The sequence below is a fragment of the Phocoena sinus genome, chromosome 16, assembly GCF_008692025.1.
Source record: "Phocoena sinus isolate mPhoSin1 chromosome 16, mPhoSin1.pri, whole genome shotgun sequence".
Lineage (NCBI taxonomy): Eukaryota > Metazoa > Chordata > Mammalia > Artiodactyla > Phocoenidae > Phocoena > Phocoena sinus.
Window position 1 is genome coordinate 61,216,105 of NC_045778.1, and position 22,959 is coordinate 61,239,063.

General features: G+C 42.7%; 1 protein-coding gene across 1 annotated transcript in view; it reads left to right on the forward strand.

The window, feature by feature from the left end:
* The window catches only part of SORCS3 (sortilin related VPS10 domain containing receptor 3), a 606,008-nt gene that overhangs the window by 426,647 nt on the left and 156,402 nt on the right, over positions 1–22,959 (forward strand). Inside the window, exons 6-7 of the mRNA XM_032608449.1 lie at positions 8,078–8,142; positions 21,566–21,684. Coding sequence (XP_032464340.1) covers positions 8,078–8,142; positions 21,566–21,684 — 184 coding nt within the window. The remainder of the gene's footprint in view (positions 1–8,077; positions 8,143–21,565; positions 21,685–22,959) is intronic.

Genomic DNA, 22,959 nt, shown 5'->3' on the forward strand with positions numbered 1-22,959 from the left:
ATAAATAGAAAGTTCATTCTTCCTGTAGATCTTAGGAACCTCAGCATATCATTTTTTTTCTTTCCTTTATTAAATTGAAACCTTTCACCTTTTCACTTAAAGGAAGAATTTTATGGCTTTTCTTTGGCATATTTGAATCGCCAACATCACTACTCTTGCACTTTAGGGCCATTATTAACTAACAAAAGGGTTATTTGAACACAAGTACTGTGATGCCTTGACAATCACTTTGGTAACCAAGGCAGCTACTAAATGAGTAATGGGCGAGGTGTGCTGGACAAAGGGATGATTCACTTCCAAGGTGGGATGGAGCGAGTGCAGTGTTTCATCATGCAATTCATACAGCATGCAATTTAAAACTTAAAAATTGTTTATTTCTGGAATTTTTCATTTAATATTTTTGGAGCACATTGACCTCCAGTAACTCAAATCACAGAAAGTGAAAGGATAAGAGGGGAGACCACTGTATGTCTGTTAGGTCCGTATGGTCTAAAGTGTAGCTTAAATCCAATGTTTCCTTCTTGACTTTCTGTCTGAACAATCCATCCACTGGTAAAAGTGGGGTATTGAAGTCCCCTGACATTATTGTATTGCTATGTCTTCCTTCAGATCTTTTAATACTTGCTTTATATATTTAGGTTCTCCTCTATTGGCATAAATATTTCAAATAATATATCCCCTTGATGAATTGCCCCCTTTCTTATTATATAATGACCTTCTTCGTCGCTTACAGTTCTTGGCTTAAAGTCTATTTCATCTGATATAAGAATAGCTGCTTCTGCTTTTCTTTCCATGTGCATGCAATATATTTTTCAATTTCTTCGCTTTCAGTCTGTGTGTTTGTTTTAATGCTGAAGTGAGTCTTTTGGAGGCACATATAGTTAGGTCTTGTTTTCTTTATTCATTCGGTTACCCTTTGTCTTTCGTTTGGGGAATTTAGTCTTTTGACATTTGAAGTAATTATTGATAGTCAGACTCACCATTACCATTTTGTTAAATGTTCTCTTGTTCTGTAATTCCGTTTTTCCTTGCTTCATCTCTTGCTCTTTTCCTCTGTGATTTGATGATTTTCTGTAGTGGAAAGTTTGGATTCCTTTTTCTTTTTGTTTTGCGTGCCTACTGTATGCTTTTGGTTGGTGGTTAATGTGAGGCTTAGATAAAACATCTTCTATTTATAACAGTCTGTGCTAATAGCTTCAAACACATACAAAAGCACCCCGCCTTTCGAATTTTATGTTTTGATGTCACAATTTGCATCATTTACATTGTGTATTCATTAACAACTTAATGTTGTTATAACTTTAATAGTTTTGTCTTTTAACCTTCGTAGTAGACTTATCAATGATTTACCCACCACCATTAGAATAATAGCGTATTCCGAAAGTAACTGTATTTTTACCTTTACCAGTGAACTTCATGCTTTTGTATATTTTTCTATTATTAATTAGTGTTATTTAATTTCAGCTGGAAAAACTCCGTTTAACATTTCTTGTAAAACTGATCTAGTGGTAATGACCTCCTAGAGTGTTTATTTGTCTAGAAAACTCTTTATTTTTCTATCAATTCTGAAAGACAGATTTGCTGGGTAGAATGTTCTTGGTCGGCGGGTTTTTGTCTTTGTTTTTTTCCTTCAGTACTTTTTTTTTTTTTTTTTTTTTTGTGGTACGCGGGCCTCTCACTGCTGTGGCCTCTCCCGTTGCGGAGCACAGGCTCCGGACGCGCAGGCCCAGCGGCCATGGCCCACAGGCCCAGCCGCTCCGCGGCATGTGGGATAGTCCTGGACCGGGACACGAACCCGTGTCCCCTGCACCGGCAGGTGGACTCTCAACCACTGCGCCACCAGGGAAGCCCAGTACTTTTAATATATCATCCCACTCCCCTCTGGCCTGCTAAGTTTTGGCTGAAGAGTATGCTGATAGTCTTATGGGAGTTCCCTCGTATGTAACAAATTGTTTTTCTCTTTCTGATCTTGTGATTCTCTCTTCATATTTAGCTTTTGGTCCTATACATTAATTATACTGTTTGGTCATATACATTAATTACAGTGTATCTGTGTAGAGTCCTCTTCAGATTCATCTTATCTGGAACTTTCTATGTTTCCTGGTTCTGCCTGTCTGTTACGTTCCCCCAGTGAGGGAAGTTTTCAGCCATTATTTCCTCAAATAAGTTTTCTATCCCTTTCTCTTTTCTCCTTCTTGGACCCCTATAATGAGAACATTAGTCTACTTGATGTTGTCCCGTAAGTCCCTTAAGCTATCTTCACTCTTTTTTTTCTTTTTTCATTTTTGCACCTCTAGTTGTATGAATTCCACTTCCCTGTCTTAGACTTCACTGATTCTTTCTTTCAATTCATCTATCTTTTGTTGACCCCCTGTATTGAATTTTCAGTTCAATTATTTTCTTCTTCAGTTCTATGATTTCCGTTTGGTACTTTTTTCATAGTTCTGTCTCTTTGTTGAAATTCTCACTGTCTTCATGCATTGCTCTCCTGACCCTGGTAGGCATCTTTGTGACAGTTGCTTTGAACACCCTACCAGATAAATAACTTACCTCCATTTTATTAAGATATGTTTCTAGACATTTATCTCGTCCTTTTGTTTGTAACATATTTGTCTGTTCCTTCATTTTTCTTGAGTCTGTGTTGGTCTCTGAGCATTAGATAGATCAGCACAAGATGTGTCTCCCAGTCTTGACAGAGTGATCTCCTGTAGGAGATGAACCTCATTGATCAGCTTGACCGAACTCATAGTTGTCTCTCAAACTTTTGTGATTGTTCAAGCCTCCTTCTTTGTCCTTAGTGGCTCCCGGTAGTTAAGGGTGTGCCAAGACCTATCAGTGATCCAGGGGGAGGAGTGCAGTCAGCAGCTAGATGCCGGCTGATGAGAAGCTGGACCCTCAGGCAGCAGCTAAGAAAGTATGTAATTAAGCCCCTTCCAGGGAGAAACAAGGCAATGGCATTTTTGCCTGCTCCCTCTGTGCTTCCTGTTGGTATATAGCTGCAGGGGTGGGTGTGCTCCCATAATAACTGTTTGTTTGTTGCAGTCCTTGTGCCTCATGAATGGAAGGCCCGTTGGTTATTAGAGCCAGATGTTTCAGGGGCTCATCCTTCATGAAGTTGTCACAAGAGCTGGGGTGCCAGATATGTATACAACCTCCTTTCAGGGAGACGCTGGTGACTTGGTTTTATTATTGGAGTGGCCTGGAAGGAGAAGATGGGAGGAGTGTCTGCAACCTTCCTCAGTCTTTGAGGAGGACCACAGCCCCGAGGTGCCTGCTAAATTAGAAGCCTCAGGTGGCAGTGGCAGCTTTTTTTTTTTTTTTTTGTGGGCCTCTCACCGTTGTGGCCTCTCCCATTGCGGAGCACAGGCTCCGGACGCCCAGGCTCAGCGGCCATGGCTCACGGGCCCAGCCGCTCCACAGCACGTGGGATCTTCCCGGCCCGGGGCACGAACCCGTGTCCCCTGCATCGACCGGCGGACTCTCAACCACTGCGCCACCACGGAAGCCCCAGGTGGCAGCTTTTAAAGTATCCACATAAAAACCTTTATCAGGGAAAGATGGGGAGCTGGGCGTTTTTTTGTCTGCTCCTTCTGTGCTGAACCTCAGGGAGATAGATTGTTAAGAACTGCTTCTTTGTTTGTTACAGTTCCATGGGACTCGTGAATGGCAGCTCCACTGGCTGTCAAAGCCAGGAAATCTGGGGACCCATCGCATAGGTGGCGGCCCTAAAAGCTGGGGTGCAGTCACGTATGAGCTCCTTCCAGGGAGATACTGGCAACTTGGGGAGGACCGGAGGCAGAAGGTGGGAGGGATATTCGTTGGCCTTCTCTGTCTGGGGAGATTCACATGCAGTCTCTAGAAGCCTGCTAAATTAGAAGACGGGCCCTCAGGCAGCAGCTGTTATAGTATTCAGATAACACTTGCAGGGAAAGACGGGGAGATGGGTGATTCTGCCTGCTCCCTCTGCACTCAGCCCTGGGGCAACAGCTGCATCAGTGCTCGTGCACCCGTTAAGAATTGCGTCTTTGTTTGCTATCGTCTTGGGGACACAAGCCCCGCTGGCTTTTCGAGTCAGGTGTTTTGGGGGCCGTCCCTCTGTTGCAAGTCTTAAAATTTGGGATGCTAGATGGGGGCTCCAAACCCTTTGCTCCTCAGGGAGAATATGAGAGTTGATGGTTCACTTCCAATTGTGTGGTCGTGTGCCAGGGGCGGGGTTTATGGTGAGAGTGTATCTTAGCCTTTTGTACCCTTAGCCTTTTCGGTGTGGGTATTTTCTCATTCATTCGATGCGTAGAAGTTACTCAGCTAGTTTCTGGATCTCTTTCAGAGGGAATTTACATCCACGTGTACATTTGGTGTATCCATGGGAGGAAGGGAGCTCAGGGGTCTCCTGTGTTGCCATTTTGGTCTACCCTGTCCGTTTCTTTCTGAATCTCTGCTGTCTGTCTCTCTCTTTCCTGTGTGTCTGTCTCATCTCTGTCTTGCCCACTATCTTCCTATCACCCTTTGTAGCCCCGTCTCTCTGTTAAACTACCTGTCCCAATGTCAACTCTCTTTTCTTTTTCTATGTGTAGCTACATTGCTCCTTTAGACCTATTCTTCCTATCAGGGAACATTTCTCCCAAGAGTTCTGACTTGATGATCAGAGAGGAAAGGCAGTTTTTTCCTGCCAGCTCAGTTAGAGAAATCCTGAGGAAGTCCTCTAAACTGTCCTGGCATGTTCTGACCACCACAGCCAAGATGTCTCATGATCACGCTGGATCATGTGCCATCCTGGGGCATCAGAGGGATGGGCTCCTGTGATTGATTGACCACCCTGGACAAAGCACATGGCGTGAGTTGGGTAGAACAGTCCTGCAAAGGATGGAAGGGTAGTAGGGGTGCTAAGCCAACCATGACCACAGGTGTCCGCTCTCAGGAGCCAAGACCAACTCCAGAGAAACAAACACACAACTTAATAACAATACAAGTGCTTTAGGATGTTCAGTCTTGATTCTGAATTCTCCAGCAGTTCAAAGGTGGGAGAGCTAGAGTAATCAAGGAAGACTTCCAGGAGGACCTGATTCTTGGTTTTAACCTTTAAAGGTGTATAAGATTTAGATAGGTGGAAAGCAGTGAGCGATCCTGGATGAAGGAGCAGTTTCTGTGCTTGTTTTATTGGTGTTGTTTGCCTTGTTTCAAGCTCCTAAGAGGCAAGGACTTTTCTTTTGTTAAAGGACATAGTGCTTGATGCCCGTAGTTAGACTGTCATTATGGTTCCAGTTCTGACCATCCTACCCTGCCATTGACCTTGGGGGAGGATAGAAGAATAATAACCTGAGAGGCTTCTAGTTCTAAGACTACCAACTTGCTTATAAAGAAGCAGGGAGGCCGTGGAACACAGGTGTCCATGTCTGACCTCAAGTGAGTTTCACATCGGAATTTTGTCATTGTCATGGGCAGATTGGATTGTTCATTAATTCAGTAAATATATCAGTAGCACCTAATATATACTAGGCACTTAGGTGCCAAGGATTCAAAGATAAATAGACAGAATCCTACTTCTTTGAAGTTTATATCCAAGTACAGAATTCACAGAAGTGCAATTATATGCGACGTGATTGAGTCATGCAAAGCAGTGGTTCTAAGACTTGGCTGTGCATGGAAATAACCTGGGAGCTTTCAAAATTACGGATGCCAGGGCTTCCCTGGTGGCGCAGTGGTTAAGAATCCGCCTGCCAATGCAGGGGACACGGGTTCGAGCCCTGGTCCAGGAAAATCCTACATGCCACAGAGCAACTAAGTCCGTGCACCACAACTACTGAGCCTGCACTCCACAGCCCGTGAGCCACAACTCCTGAAGCCTGCGCGCCTAGAGTCCATGCTTCGCAACAAGAGAAGCCCGTGCACCGCAACGAAGAGTAGCTCCCGCTCGCCACAACTAGAGAAAGCCCGTGCACAGCAACAAAGACCCAATGCAGCCAAAATAATAAATAAATAAAATAAATTTAAATTTAAAAAAATGCGGGGCTTCCCTGTTGGTGCAGTGGTTGAGAGTCCACCTGCCGATGCAGGGGACACGGGTTCGTTCCCCGGTCCGGGAGGATCCCACATGCCGTGGAGCGGCTGGGCCCGTGAGCCATGGCCACTGAGCCTGCGCGTCTGGAGCCTGTGCTCCGCAACGGGTGAGGCCACAGCAGTGAGAGGCCCACGTACCACAAAAACAAAAAATAACAAACAAAACAACAACAAAAAAAATGCGGATGCCTTGAGATTATCCCAAAAGTTTTGATTTCATTGGTTTGGGGAGGGGCCCAGGCATCTGGATGTTTCACAGCTCACCCAGTGGCTCTCGTGAGCAGCCAAGTTTGAGAACCACCAAGGTTAGGATGCTATGGACGCAGATAAAGGTTCTTCAGTGAGATGAGGGATGGATAGGCTGCTGGAGGGATGAGACCAACTGAGCATTGAAGGAAAGGGGAGAGGTAGCTGGAGAAGGAAAGGGGCAGGGAGAGAGTTGCATCTAAAGGACATTGCAAGCAGAGGGGAGAAGAGCCAAGAAGGCTGGGAGCCGCTCTCGATGGAGAAGTCTCAGTCAGTCAGTCAGTCTCTCTAGTTCGGGCCTAAGTCCCCGTGTCGTCTTAGATACATATCCATTTCTCTGTGCCACAGTTTCCCATTCAGTCAAATATAACTAATGATACCTGTTCTCCTTACCTTAGGCATCAAATGAGGTGAGGAAAAATTAAAAGATAGTGTATCAGTGATCACTGGGAAAAAATACAGCATTAGAGTAAAACTTCTTTTATTCAGTATTTTTGGGGGGAAGAAGTATTTTACATAAATGAACTTTTAAAGCAACTGAAATTTAGCCATTCAAGACAATAATCATTAACAAATAAAAATCATTTCATTTCTCCTAACATAGGTCATTTGCAACCCTATTTTCTTAGAGTAAACTGATATCATTAGCCTCCTGCTTCCCGTTCTCTGCATTCAGCCCCTCAGCAGAGATGTCAGATACTGAACCGTGCTATACAGCTATGGCCTCAGCATCAGAAGAAGTGTAGTAGATTTATGATGTAGAAGATTGGGTTTTGAGTTCTTCGGTCTGTTTTTCATAAGTTTTCAATTTGTCTTGCTATCCGGGTACCTTGATTCTCATTGTTTTAAATTCTCCTTTTTCTTTCTAACTTGCTGCCTCTTCCCTATTGAGGACTGTAAAACCAGAAAACCAATCTTAGAATGAAATTTAAAAGTAAAATGACTGTGAGTCCAAGCTTGCTGGAGAGGGTGGATTATGTGATGCCTTTAGTGCATGAATGTTTTAATGTCTGCGTTGCCTCTTTTAGCTGACTTTCTGGGTCTTACTCTGGCCTGGATATCTCATGCAGGAGGTAGCTGACTGGACTTCATGTGTGGGAGGTTGGAGGCCCACAGGAATTAGTTCGTCAGGATTCCCAGCCTTCCTTTTTCTGACTATTGACCATCAACCTTTAAAGTTTCCCACTCCTATCACCAGAATTGTGTCCCTGTTAGACCAGGTTTTGAATGTTTGTCACCAAACATTTATTGTTCACAAGGCAGAGGTAAGGAAGGGCAGATAGGCCCAAACTCAGGAGGGTAGGAGTGTCTGGAAGCAGATAGCCAGAACGGAGGCTAAACCACCTTCCCCAGGGGCAGAACGTGGGAGTAGCACACCCCAAGTGGGAGGGCAGAGGGGAAGGAAGTGGTGGAAATAACCGGGTGTGACAAGACTGGGGAAGTGGAAGGTATGAGGTGGGGAAGGGTTGAGGACAGAGGTTTAGACCAGCTTTACTATGGAGTACATTACTCTGTGCTCCTTTACGTTTTTTTGAGAGTTACTGACTCCGTGACACTGCTCCAAGACACATGAGTTGTGACCATTATAGGTGGCAGCGGCTAGAGAGAGCCACCCTGCAGGGGCTGCAAGTCTCCATATTCTGTGGGTCCCCACAGCGCAAGACAGGCCATCTTGAGAAAGTGGCTTTCTGAGTAATAACCCTGAATGGTCCCCCACTTTGTTGTCTGCCATCCTCATGGTCACTGAGCTTCTGACTCTCCTTTCCTTCCCCAGGTCGGTGTCCGGATTGGATAAAGAGGCGGACTTGGTGCACATGGAAGTGCGGACAGCTGATGGATGTGAGTGCTGAGGCCACCAGGCTGGGCCCCGGGAGATCTGCCTGCAGGTCTCCCTCCTCCCCCAATTTGCATTTTAATGGCTTGGGGAGAAGAAAAGCCCTGAGCTCCCTTACTGCCATATGCATTTTATTTCCTAGAGTCGGGGAGAGGCCTCCAGTCCCAAGGGAGACATTTCATTGAAATAAACCCTCAGGAATGAATTTGCTGGAGATGGGAGTTACTGTGACCAATTCTGAGGCTCCTGTTAGTAACTTCCTGGCATCTTCAGTGTAATTCACATAGGGATGGCCGTAGCTCATCGTGGTATTTTGCATTCACATGGTGAATGAGACGATGCCAGCTTTAAGAAAATAAACTTTATATAGTCAAGATTACAAAAAAAAGGTAACTGGACAAACTATTTCCAGAGTTGTTTGTTCATTCATTCAGCAAATATTGAGGGATGGCCTACTGTGTGTCAGGCAAGATTCTTAGCCCTGGAGATAACAGGGGTGAGCCAGACCTCTACTGTCCCCGCACATCAGCCATGGAATCCAGGACTTCAAACATTGACCCCTTTGTACATCGTACACCTGTCTACATCTTGAACAGAATTTGACTGATAAAGTATCATTTTGCACCAACTTAAGTATCTATAGGGCTCTTCCCTGTCCCAGAAAGATAAAATCAACTTAAATATGTGAAAATAGATGATAAATATGAAATCTGAAAAATATATGGAAATATAATTAGCATATACTAGATCACAAATAGAGCCAAATAATCCATGGAAATAATAGTGACCTAGGGGTGCAGCAGATCAAAGCACCGGACTGTGAGTTGAGGTCCTGGGTCCTGCCACCCACTAGCCATGAGACCATGAGACCCCCTAACCTCTCTGTGCTCTGGCTTCCTACTATCTGAGGATGTTCATCCTTGCCCTGCCCGCCTCATAGGGTTATGGGTTGAATGTACAAACAGAAGGAGATTCTTTGTGACCTGGATGCAGGTATCGGATGTGCTTGTGCTTTGTGCATGGGAAATCTACTGCTTTTGAGGCCAAACTCAGATGTATGCTAGAAACGTGCACTTTGGGGAATATATTTTATTTGCTTTATTTTTATTTTTAAAAGAGAAGGCAAATGACACTTGTTGCTATATGCCTGGCACTCTGCTGAGTTCCTTCCTTCCCCCTTCCTTCCTTCCTTCCTTCCTTCCTTCCTTCCTTCCTTCCTTCCTTCCTTCCTTCCTTCCTTCCTTCCTTCTCTTTCTTCTCTTTCTCTGTCTCTTTCTCTCTCTCTTTCTCTCTTTCTCTGATGCAGCCAGGGATGAGGGATGACCCACACTATTTTTACATTTTCTTTTTTTAACAGAAGAGTTATATTTTAGGGAGGTGATGCCACATATTCAAATTCACTGATCGTCAAGCATGGCGAAGCCTAAATTCGAAATTACTCTTAGTGCTAAGAAAAAAAAACATGGAAACTTAGAGGACTAGTGGGATGGAGGGAGGGGTTTGAAGGAGCATAGCAGAAAAGCAGGAGGGGAGCAGACAGCAGCTCTCAGAAGATGACCCACAGACATGTTTTCAGGACAACCCCTGCCTTGGCTTTGCTTGTCATGTCAACATTTTTAAGCTGTATATGTGATCTGTGGTGGTTGTCATATTTTAGACTTGGAGAAAACTTTATATGCCTGTCTGACCTCCTACATAGTGTAGGAATCCCTTCCCCCAGAATCTCTTATAGTGTGTCCTCAGGTTTCATGAGCTCAGGCTTAAGACATATCCTTTTCTACTGCTGGACAGCTCCTTTTTTTTTTTTTTTTTTAAGGTAATTTCTTACATAAAGCTCAAACCTACTTTCTGAAAGTTCAAGAATTCTGGTCCACATTGGGATAAGGTCTGTGGTACAGAACTGCTGTGAAATTTTATGAGATTAAAAATGCAAAACACATAGAAAAGTTCCTGGCCTATTGTCAAGAATTGAGGAAAGCAGACAGAAATATAACAGGGATAAGTGTCATATGCCACACTTAGGTTAAAATATAATATATATTAATTCTATGTCTTTTTTTAGGTTTTTTAAAATGAGTTTTTCAATACTTCAAAGTATCTTCTTTCAACCTAGTGAATTGGCTCTAACCCCCCTTTATTTAGAAAGTGCATGTAACAAGGCTGAACTAACCAGGGATGTTTTATTTTACATACCCTAATGAAATGTATGACTCCTTTCTTCTTTGGTATGTAGTGAATGCTTTCTTACACTCACACACTCACGCATACGCATACATCTCTATCTTTCTGATCATCACAAAAAGGCACAACATATATTTTATTTCTTTTTTTTTCCCTTGATGTGGTAGCTTGGACTTGAATTTGCCCAAATTCACACAGATAGCCTAGTGATAGAGTAAAAACTAGAACACAAAACTCTCAACACCCTACAAATAGAGGAGAATTCTGATAAAGAACAAGTATAAAAGACCCACAACTAACATCATATTTAATGATGAGATACTGAACGCTTTCCCCCTAAGGGCAGGTAAAAGGCAGGGATGTTTACTCTTTCTTTCTTTTTTTTTTTTTGAATTTTTCAATTTTATTTAATTTATTTTTTTATACAGCAGCTTCTTATTAGTTATCCATTTTATACATATTAGTGTATATATGGGATGTTTACTCTTAACACACCTTTTCAACATGATGTTGAAAGTCCTAGTCAGTGCAATAAAGGAAGAAAAATGAAATGCAATTCGTATAGATTACAAAGGAAAAAAATAAAACTGTCATTATTCTCGTTGACGTGATTCTCTATGTAGAATATCACAAGGAATATACAAAAAAAGCTGCTAGAACAAATATGTAAGTAGAGCAGGGTTGTTGGATACAAAACATTCAGTGGAGAGAGGATGATTATTTTTAACAAAGGGCGTTAGAAAAAATTGGGCAGCCATATGGGGAGAACGAACTTCAACCTATGATTTACAGGTTATACAAACTCTAACTCAAAATGGATCACATTTCTAAATGTAAAACATAAAATTATAAAACTTTTGGAAGAAACTGTAGGAGAAAATCTTTATGACCTCAAATTGACGCCAAGAGCAAAATTGATAAAATAAAGAATCCATAAATTGGACTTCATCAAAATTTAAAAATTTTATTCTTCAGAAGATACAATAAAGACAGTGGGAGAAACTATTTGCAGATCATATAACTAACAGAGGACTTATAGCCAGAACCCATAAAGAACCTTTAAAGCATAGGAATAAGAAACAACCCCATTAAAAAAAAAAAAGTAGGAAAAATTTGAACAGAACATTTACCAAGGAAAATATAAAGATGACAAGTAAACACAAGTATTTGCTATATTTGGAGTAAGTAATACCTAGATCCTTTGAGTCCTTTTGTTCTGTGACTCATATGTTTAAAAGAACAATAACAAAATTCTCTAAGAATCTTAAATCAGGAGAAATAATGGGTCTTAGATAATTATTTTTCCTTCCTCAGATTTTCCTTCATTATTCCACTTTTTCTGGCATGTTCAAGAGTCTGTTCCTTAATCAGCCCATTTCAGACCCTTTACCCTGTGTTATAGAATTTTTGCTAATTGCTATTTTGAAAATTATCATCAAAGGGGTCTTGAGCAGTGAAATTCCATTTCTCTGCATCTGCCTGCACCACAGTTCTCATGGCCGTTTTGCTCAACCAGTAGCATTCATGATCGTCCTCTGGTGAGCTGATTCCACTACAGATTCCTGGGGTCCACCTCAGAGGTTTTGGTTTAGGTGGTCTGGTACAGGACCTGGGAGTCTCCATATTGTTAAGCGCACTCCCAGCGTGATTTTGATCCAGGTGCTATTCAGGAACACTGCTGTGTGGATCCCTTACCTCAGGTGGTGCTGGAGTCACAGCTTGGGGACAGTTATACCCTCCGTAAGCAGGAACAAGGAGCCTTGGTATTGGAGTCGGGAATTACTCTGTTCCGTAGCACCTGGGCTGTCACAGGAATGCAAGTGAGAAGAACGTATAAAGAGAGCAAATGGGTCTTTCTTTCCCTTCTAAGAAACAAAAATCAGCAAGTCATAATTCATTATAAAGTGCTCTCCACATCAAGATAACTTTCAAATGTCTAAAATCATGGACGAGAGAACTTCCTAAATATTAGCAGGAATAGTAGAGCTTTGTAAAGATCTTCCGGGGATGGAAACAGGATATGCCTATGAAAAACCAATTACATGTTGCTCTGTGTACTTCCCAGAGTATGGCAGAAATATAGAAATTTGTGTTATCTTTATTTATTGACCCACTCATAATTCACTCCACTGTGACAGAGCCCTTTCCATGTGTAGAAGACAAGAGGTTCTCAAAACCTAGCATTAAAATTGCCACACACACGCACACACACACACACACACACACACACACTCACACACTCACACACTCACACTCACCTGGTCCCACCACAGACCAATGAAAGAAGATTCTTCAGGGGAAGGTCATGGGCATTGCCCTGCATAAAATTGTCCTAATGATTTTGAAGTACATGTGGGGTTGAGAGCCACTGCACTAGATCTGAGCTTCTCCAACATTAACATACAAATGAACCATCTGGAGAGCTTTCTTTTTTTTTTTTTTTTTTTTTTTTGCGGTATGCGGGCCTCTCACTGCTGTGGTCTCTCCCATTGCGGAGCACAGGCTCCTGACGCGCAGGCTCAGCGGCCATGGCTCACGGGCCCAGCCGCTCCGTGGCATGTGTGATCCTCCCATACCGGGGCACGAACCCATGTCCCCTGCATCGGCAGGCGGACTCTCAACCACTGCGCCACCAGGGAAGCCCTGGAGAGCTTTTTAAAACACACCTTCCGTATTTCTGACAAGCTCCCAGCTGATGCTGCTGGCCAGTAGACCCCGCTTTGATCAGCACTGCACTGAACGAAGCTGTGGAGGGTGTGTGGGTAAATAGGACACAATCAGCATTGAGTAGCAGAGGCAGAGAAGTACACAGATTATTACTGCAACATAATGTGCCAAAGGCCATGGGGACTCTGTTTTGTCTCATGAAGAAAGTGCTATCTGTGCGAACCAAAAGGCAGGGTAGCCCAGTCGCTGAGGAGCGACTGAAGGCTGCACTGAAGAGCCCGTGGTTAAGTTTCATCTTGGGAGATGAGTTGGATTTTCCCAAGGGGATGGTAGAAAAGGAGAGTGAGAAAGTTATGCTAGACTTGTACTGTCCAATACGGTAGCCATTCAGTTACACGTGGTTATTGAGCACTTGAGATGTGATGTCCAAATTGATGTGTGCCGTACGTGTGGAATACACACCAGATTTCAAAGACTTACTATGAATAAAATGATGGAAAATAGCCCATTAGTAATTTTTATATTAGTTACATGATGAAATCATAATATTTGGGGTTAAATCAAATATGTTAAATGTACACTTTTCTGTTCACCTTTTAGGTATGGCTGCTGGGAAATTTAAAAGGTCACTAGTAGCTCCCATTGCACAGGACTGCCCTAGACTGAGGGGCTGCAGGTGCAGCAGCATGGAGTGTGGCTCTTCAGTGCGTGGTGTGGCATTGACAGTCCTGTCTCTAAACCTGGCTCCCGCACTCTGGAGCAAACCCAACATAAACAAGTCCCTTTTCTTGTTGCGGTGTAAGAATCTCCACTCTTCCCCAGTCCTGGTCCTCCCCTTTGGGAGTCAGTCTTCCTTAAACTAAAGCCATTGAATTATCTCTTGCCTTGGCATGGTTTAAACAGGGCAGAGCCAACCAATTTGGTTAATAACAGTGTGAAACCTGTTTCTGCCATGAGATTCAGGATTCAAATGGCTTTTTCTCCCATTCTCTTCTGGAAATCATCTCTCTCTGAATGTCTCAGTGTCCCCTGTGAATATTCATATTTATATTCATATTCATGTCCTCTCTCCCTCTCTCTCTCTCTCTCTCTCTCTCTCTCTCTCTCTCTCTCTCTCTTTCACTCACTTACTCAGTCACACACACACACACCTTCTCCATCAAAGAGACCGTTGAGTGTCAATAGAAAGAGTATTAACTTGGTGCCCTAAGAGTTACGTTGGAGAATTAACTCTGTCAATTAGAGCCTGTTTGACCCTGGACAATTTTTTTTAAAACTTTCTGTGACTCTTCTAGTGCTTCACGTGTTTGAATACACAAATATAAGAGGTATTTTTATAATTTTTTTCATCAGTTGGATAACAAAGATCTTATTGTAGAGTAAAATTTACAATGAGGCAGATTTCAGTTCAATGAACAAAGGAGGAACAATTAAGAGGACCCCAAAATGATGCAGACTGCTCTGTTAAGTAGTTGATTCCTGTTTATTGGAAATTTTCAAGCATAAGCTAAATGGGGGCCTTGTAGGACGCTGTAATAAGTGAAACTCGACATGAGCTATAAGTTTTTAGACATCTAGACTTGAAATTTCTAGAATCAAAACCACAGCACATATACTACCATTCCTTGTCCTGGTACTGTTATTATCAGCTCTCTTCATCAATTACTGCACTTTCTCACTAAGCCAAGATAAAGCCCAGTACATCTTAACAGAGCATTCCAGGCAGTCATTAGTAATCAAATGGGCAAAACTATTAGCCCTGAAGTCTAAACTCTAGGTTCTAGATACATAGAATAATGGCTCTTAAAAAACTTTGGGTTACTGACTAGTTCAGTGGTTGTAAACTGTGTAGCTCAGAGATCCAGCAGTATTCTAAGAACTCAGAGGCCAAGAAGAGGATAAGGGGAAGCTAAACCAACAGGATTGCAAGCCTTCTGTTCATTTAGACAAGGCACACTAAAATCTACTTGATATAGTGAGAATATAGGATTGTTTTTGATAAAGGACCTCAGAATTTTAAAAAAGGGTTGGGATGGATTAGAAATTTTCAAACTGTATCACTCTCCAAAAAGCACCAAAATGTGTAACAATTTGCCCAAGGTTACGTAGACAGTCAGTGACAGGGACTGAACCAGAATGTAGATTCTGGTCTGATTCTCAGCCTGATTTTCCTTCCATGGTTCAAGTACATAACGATTAGGATCACTGGTTCTGGTGTCAGGTCGCCTGGGTTCAAATCCCAGAACCCTGGGGAGTATCAGGGATCCTAAGGTATTCAGGGTCGCTGTGGTTTCTAAATGTCTGTAACTCTGCCAGGTTCCCCTTCTTTTCTAGAAGGAAGAGACACTAGACTTCTCCTGTGAGCAAATCCATAAGCACAATAGGAAGGAATAGTCGCTACCTTTTCTTGCTTTGCTGATTTTTATTACCTACCTTGTCTCAGGTGCTGTGTTAGGCATTTGGAACAATGTCAGTATCCTTTGTTTTGCCCTGTGCCTACAAATAGTTTAGCCTCACTCCCCAGTCAAGGAAAAGGAGGCTTTTGGAAGCTAAATAACTTTTCAGAGTTTCTTGGAATCTGCTGGATTTCACTTATTTGCATTTGACAGTCAATGTTGTTATTTAAAATAAATAGCTCCTGGGTATTTCTCTAAGAAAAGACCTGAAGAGCTGAATTTGCTTTTTGTTCACAATTTTAATTCACTTTTTCAATTTTGACAATATTACCCAAAGGGATGGAAGTTGAGCGAATCGTGGAAAGTTTTTTTTCTCTGAGATGGCAAAGAGGCATGACATTTAGGATAGTTTGAATATTTAATAATCTTAAAGGCAAAACATAATTGCAGGTCAGAATATAGCACAAATGTATCGGCTTTTAATGTAATTCATTTCAGCTTAACTTGCATTTACTGAAGCTTTATAAAGGCAGTGCGAGGAGAGAAACAAAGATGACTAAGACTTTATCCAGGTTTCTAAGGAGGTGATCCTTTTGGAAAGGTTTGACAGAGTGAGAAATGCTGGACTTCATGGTGAAACTCATTGATATAGATGCATGAGAAGCTTGCCTTACAAAACTGCTGGTGGAAAAGCAACCTCTTAGGAAGATAAGACTAAGGATGTTGGGTTATCTGCTTTGTTCTCTTTCCACATACCTCAGTTCTCTGATCCAGCACAGATCCCAAGGCATGTTCACTTGTGAATATCCCATCTCTATCACTGGCCTGGGATTCTTCTGAGGGCAAGAACCAGTCTTATGCTCTCTGCTTTCTGGAACCTCAGGGAGTGTCTGATGCATGCAGCTTCTCTATACACCTTGACCCAATACAGAAGAAATTAATCCGTCAGTCTAAGGTCACCCTTTCTCACCAAATGAGACCCTTGGTCCGCCATCTGTAAGATGAGGGGGCATGAGGCTGGACACAGTGGTGCAATGGTACCACCTTCCCTAAAGCCTTGCTAGCAGTACAGCTAGTTGAAATAGGGCCTGGTCCTGATAAAGTTATGGAGCAGATCTCTCTATTCACAGGGAACAAAGCTTTTGACTTTTAGTTTTTGTAAATGACCGCACCAGCTCTCAGAAATACATTAGGAAGACATTTGATATTTAGAAATATACTGGGCTTCCCTGGTGGCGCAGTGGTTGAGAGTCTGCCTGCCGATGCAGGGGACACGGGTTCGTGCCCTGGTCTGGGAAGAACCCACATGCCGCGGAGCGGTTGGGCCTGTGAGCCATGGCCGCTGAGCCTGCGCGTCCGGAGCCTGTGCTCCGCAACACAGGCCACAGCAGTGAGAGGCCACAGCAGTGAGAGGCCACAGCAGTGAGAGGCCCGCGTACCGCAAAAAAAAAAAAAAAAAAAAAAAAAAAAGAAATATATTAATTATGAGGATGATGTGACTTAACCATTTGGGGAATCTCTGTCTTGTTTTCCCATTAGGGTATCCTAATGAGATCTTCATTCAGTTTGGTCTTTCTCGTTTTCCATTTGAGCATGTTTTGAAGGAAAGGATGGGAAATAGCAGTTCTAGAATAAATATTAATCCATGTCCACCCATTATCGTGTAATTATATAGTGCCTTCAGCGGGCTTTCCTTGCCTAAACGTCCACACGCAGTTTTCACTCCCTGTTTTAGAAATTCCCTTCTCCCACAGAATACTTCTCTATCCATGCTAAACACAAGCACTGTCTCCTCCTTCAAGTCCTCCTTAATTATTCCAGCTCAGATGTGCTTTTTCTTGTCTGAACACCTATAGCATTTAGAGAAAGTAAACAGTGAGGTCAATCCAGTGTATGACTTTACTAGTAGGACCTGTGCTGTCATGATCTTTTGATTCTCCACAATAAAACAGAACATTACTTGTTAATTGTACGTAAGAAGGATGCTGAGTGTTAAATCTCCTTCCTTCTCTCTTCATGATAAAAAAGAACTAGCATTTATTGATCCTTTAAAATGTATTCAACCATGTACTAACCTTTTTCATACATAATCTTATTTAATCCTGACGACAGTCCCGAGAGGCAAACACTTACTTTGTTTGTACCTCACAGATGAAAAGTGGAACTGCTGCTTAGCCCAGGGCAAACAGCAAGTTCAGGATTTGAACTTAGCACTTTCTACCTTCAGAGGCCTTTCTCTCACACACCACAACATGCTTGGGAAATCTGGACCGCTTTGCTTCCTTTTTATCAGGCATCTTGTGTTATTAAAACAAACATACACACAAACAAACAAGACCACAGTTGTTAGAAGCCTATTTGGGGATTTCGTGTTATATGGTAAATATCTGCTTTCAGTTTCATCATAGAATCCTTATGACTGTATTCAGCCTCGCTTCGAGATAATGTCCAAAGTCCAAATTTAAGACCTTTTGCAAGTTGGAGGCTTGAGCGAAGTGGTGATTCCTGCTCACCTTTGACACCCCCAGTCCCCTGTGACACCCTCGGTCACTTCCACCTGGTAGCCTGGCCTGCCTGACATGTACCTTTCCCCAGACCCTCATTTGGGGTTTTCACCAGGCAGTGGGTATCTCTGTGTTTAGAAAATTAAAAGCGTTGAGACTCCTGATATATGAGTCCGGCTAAAGACTGCAAGGCCCCTGAATTTTAAGTGGATTTCCCAAACGCGTTTTAGTGCTGCTTTCCTGTTAAAGTGGACTTTCTGTTCCATGCTGGGCAGTGGCAAGCCGCAGGGGAGCCAAGAAGGAGGATGAGTGTGACCCAGTAGCTCATCTACCGGGGGCCACAGTTTAGGTAGGTTTCGGTTTTGTATGGGGTGGCCTCGAATACACTTGATTCTTTTTTCAAAGTGTCCAAGTATGGGAGTAAATAGTAAATAGACAGGGGAGGAATGAGCCCATGTCGGGGATAAGCAGATGTCCTCCTGTGCACACCTTTGATTACCAGTACAAGGGGCTTTCCAAGACACTCTCTGGCGAGAAAGAAGCAGGTTGTCAAGTCAACCCTTGTGGTTTCTTTACATGTCTTCACCGCAGCGTTTCACTGGGTTTTAGTGCTTTATGCTAGGAGCAAATCACTCAGGCTGGGTGGGACCAGTACTATGCCTGGTGCTCCAAAGCGCAGCCTGGGCTTCTTGCCTTCCCTTGGCCTCTCAGCCAGAAGCGGAAAGCCAGGCCATTCTCGGCTTTCTCTGTGGACAGAGACAAAGAGGAAGGGGTCGGCAGGTGGTACTCGCAGAATGGGGAGCAAGGTGGTCTTGCTAACAGGTCAGGGAATGTGGGGACAGGGCACAGTCTATTCTCTGGAGAGGTAGGTAGGGACCAAATTACGGAGTCGAGGTACAAAGTGAATGGCTCCTGGTGGACTGTAGGCTTGTTTTGTTTGGCCTAATACTGTTTGGCCTGCACCATAGTTTAAATTTAAATAAGCTGTCAATTTATAAACATTAGGAAATGTCACATTAAAAAAACTGGGACACTTAGCTTTATGTAGAAACTCAGAACATCTTATTCCTGCATCTCAGTGATGACTGATGCTGAGAAGCAGCTCCCTGTAAAGATGCAAGTGTTGGCCATTTTCCTGTAGTCCCAGCTGTTCCTCAGTGATCCCTGACACTGAGACCATGTGCCCGCTGCCATTCATCATCTCACTCCAGCTCAGTTTCCTCTTATACATTATTTGCCTGGCCCCTGAGACATTTGACTTCATTAGGCTTGTTGTAAAAGGCGTTCTATTTTACAGAAGAATATTTGGGCTTTGTCCCCGGGCACTCAGAACTGTGGGTGATTTTGAAGCCGAGAAGGCTCAGCTGAGGTTAGGTTTGAGAGATGATGCTGGCTCCTTGCCTCGGGTCCACCCAGCTTCCAGTCCATCCTGCACCTGAGCACCAGTTGTGAAATGGACACAGCAGGCAACGCAGGTGGGAAGGCCTTTTCCAGGCAAGTGGCAGGGGTCGTGGAGAGAAGAGAGATGCTGGAAGCACTTCAGAGGCAGACTTTTCAAGGCTGGGAACCAGCTGGATTGCATGGCATGTGGAGGAAAGAAAAGTGAAGAGGCTTGAGCTACTGGGCAGATGATGAAACTGCTGATGGAGAGAATGAGATCAGTGTTTGACGTGTCTGGATGAAGGGCACCAAAGCAAATTGGCTTTGTCCAGATACAGACATTTGAAAAGTAGGGCTATAGCACATAATGAATTCATTTCCTACCAAAACACGTTTCTTTGTTAAATTAGCATTTTGTTTATTAATAAATGTGTGTTATAGCTAGCTATAAATTTTATGAGTGAACCCCTTCCTAGACAGCAGGGCCTTTCACAATAGAAAATCTGTCTCATTCACTGCCATACTCCTGGTGCTTAAATAAGACCCAATACATTATATGCACACAAGAAATACTTTCTGGATCAATCAATCAATAAATTAATTAAAGGTCAATAATTAGGGAAAATTTAAAGTACCCTTGTTTTACACTCAGTTGTTATAAATTTTTGTTTTTTTAAACTTTTGCCTTTATTTATTTCTGCCGCTTACCACCCCTTCCAGTGTAGCCTCCGAAACGTACTCACACCTGTGCACATATTTAAGTGGGCAAGCGCATCAGATGTATGTAGTAATGCATGTCATTTTAGATGATAACAAAGACTTCTCTGCTTTTAATCCTAAAATGACCTCTATTTTTCACTTTGACCCATTTATTATTTTTAAACACCATTAAATAAACAATATACATTTTTAAAGCAAGTGTATACAGAGGTTTCTTTATAGAGATTCACTTGTGGTTTTTCCTTGGGGAACAAATAACTGAATGGATTGTCTTCCTCGGGTGACCCTGTCGTCATGATCATCAGAATGCTTAGACTCGAGGATTTCTCATTCAGCTACAGCTGCTGCCATAATTTTGGGGGGTTGGTTGAGGAAGCTTCAGCTGCTGAGATCTTTAGAAAATTTTACAACTAATTATACAGGTTTTACTTACAATAAGTAAGTACATTCTTAGTGTAAACACAAGAAAGACGTATATAATATAAAAAGCAAAGGCCCCACTTCCACCCTCGTTAAGTCCATTCCTTTCCCCCAGAGTAGTCATAGCTAATTTATAGAGATGTCCTTTAAAACTCTTTTTCCTATGCAGTTACGGCACAAACCTGTATTTATAAAGACATTGTTCTTTTTTGTTTTTTTCATAAATTGGGTTGTGCCATACGTGTTGCTAAATAATTTTTTAAAAGGTCACAGAACAATGCACCTTGGGGAAATCAGCACACGATGCGTATGTATCTACCTAATTCTTCTGTTCACAACATGGTGCTTTGTTATATGTGTACGTTTGTTTTTCTAAATGTTCTTTAATTCATGGACACTTAGCCAGTTTCTGGTTTTTCACTGCTATGAATAATGCCACAATGAACATTTTTGCCCTTGCCTCTTTGTGAAAATATATGAGTATTTCTCTAGAAAACGTCCCTTGAATTAGAGTTGCTGGTAAAAAGATATGTACATTTAAAATTCTGATAGATATTTCAAATTTGTTCCTTCAAAAATCTGTACCAGGAATAAAGACACAGACGTAGAGAATGGACTTGAGGACACGGGGAGGGGGAAGGGTAAGCTGAGGCGAAGTGAGAGAGTGACATTGACACTACCAGATGTGAAATAGATAGCTAGTGGGAAGCAGCCGCATAGCACAGGGAGATAAGCTCGGTGCTTTGTGACCACCTAGAGGAGTGGGATAGGGAGGGTGGGAGGGAGTCGCAAGAGGGAGGGGACACAGGGATATATGTATACATAGAGCTGATTCACTTTGTTATATAGCAGAAGCTAACACAACATTGTAAAGCAAATATACTCCAATAAAGATGTTAAAAAAAATAAAATTAAAAAAATCTGTACCAATTTACTCTTTGGCTGGTAGGATATAAGATTAACTCTTTCCTCACTCCCTTTCCTGAACTAGATATTCCTTTTCTTAAAAAAATTATTACAAATTCTTTGGACAAGAAAATGCAGTCTCATGGTTGTTTTACATTGCATCACAGATCCCCAGGAAGTAGGGCTTTGTGGGCTGAGAGGTTTGATGACCATTGCCCCTTGTGTCTAAGTGTCTCTCTGCCATCCCATTTCAGATGCTCACTACCTCACCTGCAGGATCCAGGAATGTGCTGAGACTACTCGGAGCGGGCCTTTTGCCCGCTCCATTGACATCAGTTCCCTGGTCGTCCAGGATGAATATATCTTCATTCAGGTGAGTCCAGATGTGCAGTCGATGGTAGAGGGAGGATGCGTGGGGGAAGTCAACTGCTGGTTGGGAGGATGAGGATGGCTCTCCAGAGGCTGTGAAGATGTGGAGCTGGGGTGCTGTCCCTCCTGTGCTTTCGGTACACGGTCCGCTGGGGAGATCCCAGACTTCTGGTGAAAGATGAAGATGTTATGGGTCCTTATTGTTTACAGGGAACTTTAGTGGCCCACTGAATCCTTCAGTTGAATTGTCCTTTTATTATACCAAAGGGGTCTTGAAATGACCAGGACTTAGGCTGGAGTTTGAGATTACTTAGAATCAAATCTCATTAGAGATGAGTAATTAGAGATAAGTAATTTATCAAAGCCACATTCTATTTCTGTCCAAAGTGACTTATCTAATGTGGGAATGAGAATCTCCAAGAAATTAAGCATCTCTAGGATCTTCTTTCTGTGAAAATTGAGGTCTCACTAAATCTTCCCCTCCCTTTCCAGTGCTGACCACCCCCTCAAATGTCCAAGCCCCAAATCCTTCACTCCGAGAGCTCTGTGACTCCTAGAGAAACTGGGGCACTAATATTTTTAGGCAGGCAATGGAAGCCTCGTTTTAGATTTTGAGTTTCACTGAAAGGAGGTGCAAGATAGATCAAAAATGAGGGAAAACAAAAGAAGATGGTCCGTCGAGTGATGGACTTTGTGTGTGTGTGTGTGTGTGTGTGTGTGTGTGTGTGTGTGTGTGTGTGTATGTTACTGAGCTAAATCATACTTGCATTTGAGGGCAACCTTGATCCCCCCGTCCTCTGCCTTTCCACCCTTCTATGGTCTGTTGTTTTCCAGACTGCTTCCTATAGGAACCTTGAACTTCAGAATCTCCCTGAGTTTGCTCAGAGCTGAAAACACCTAAAGGGCTTTCTCAGCCTCACTCCTGGTCTTTTAGTCCAGATCAGCCCCATCTCCCCTATAAGACCTTCTCTGAACTTCCAATCTGGGTACGACTCTTCCTCTGAATCTTTGGAGCTCTTACTACCTGCTGTTCCTCTAGCCCATAGGCTATTAGGAATTGTTACTTAAGTCTTAGTGGATTTTTCTCCTTCTTTCCAAACTGTGTTTTACACTCTCTGAGAAGAGGGGCAATATTTTATACACACATTTTACCCTGAACCTTGGCCTTTGCAAATCAAGGGTGCTCGATGTCTGCTTGTTTTATTGATTGACTATGCATGTAGCGGTCACTATTTTTTACAAATCAGCTGCATGAATTTTTTTTATTATTATTGGAGCA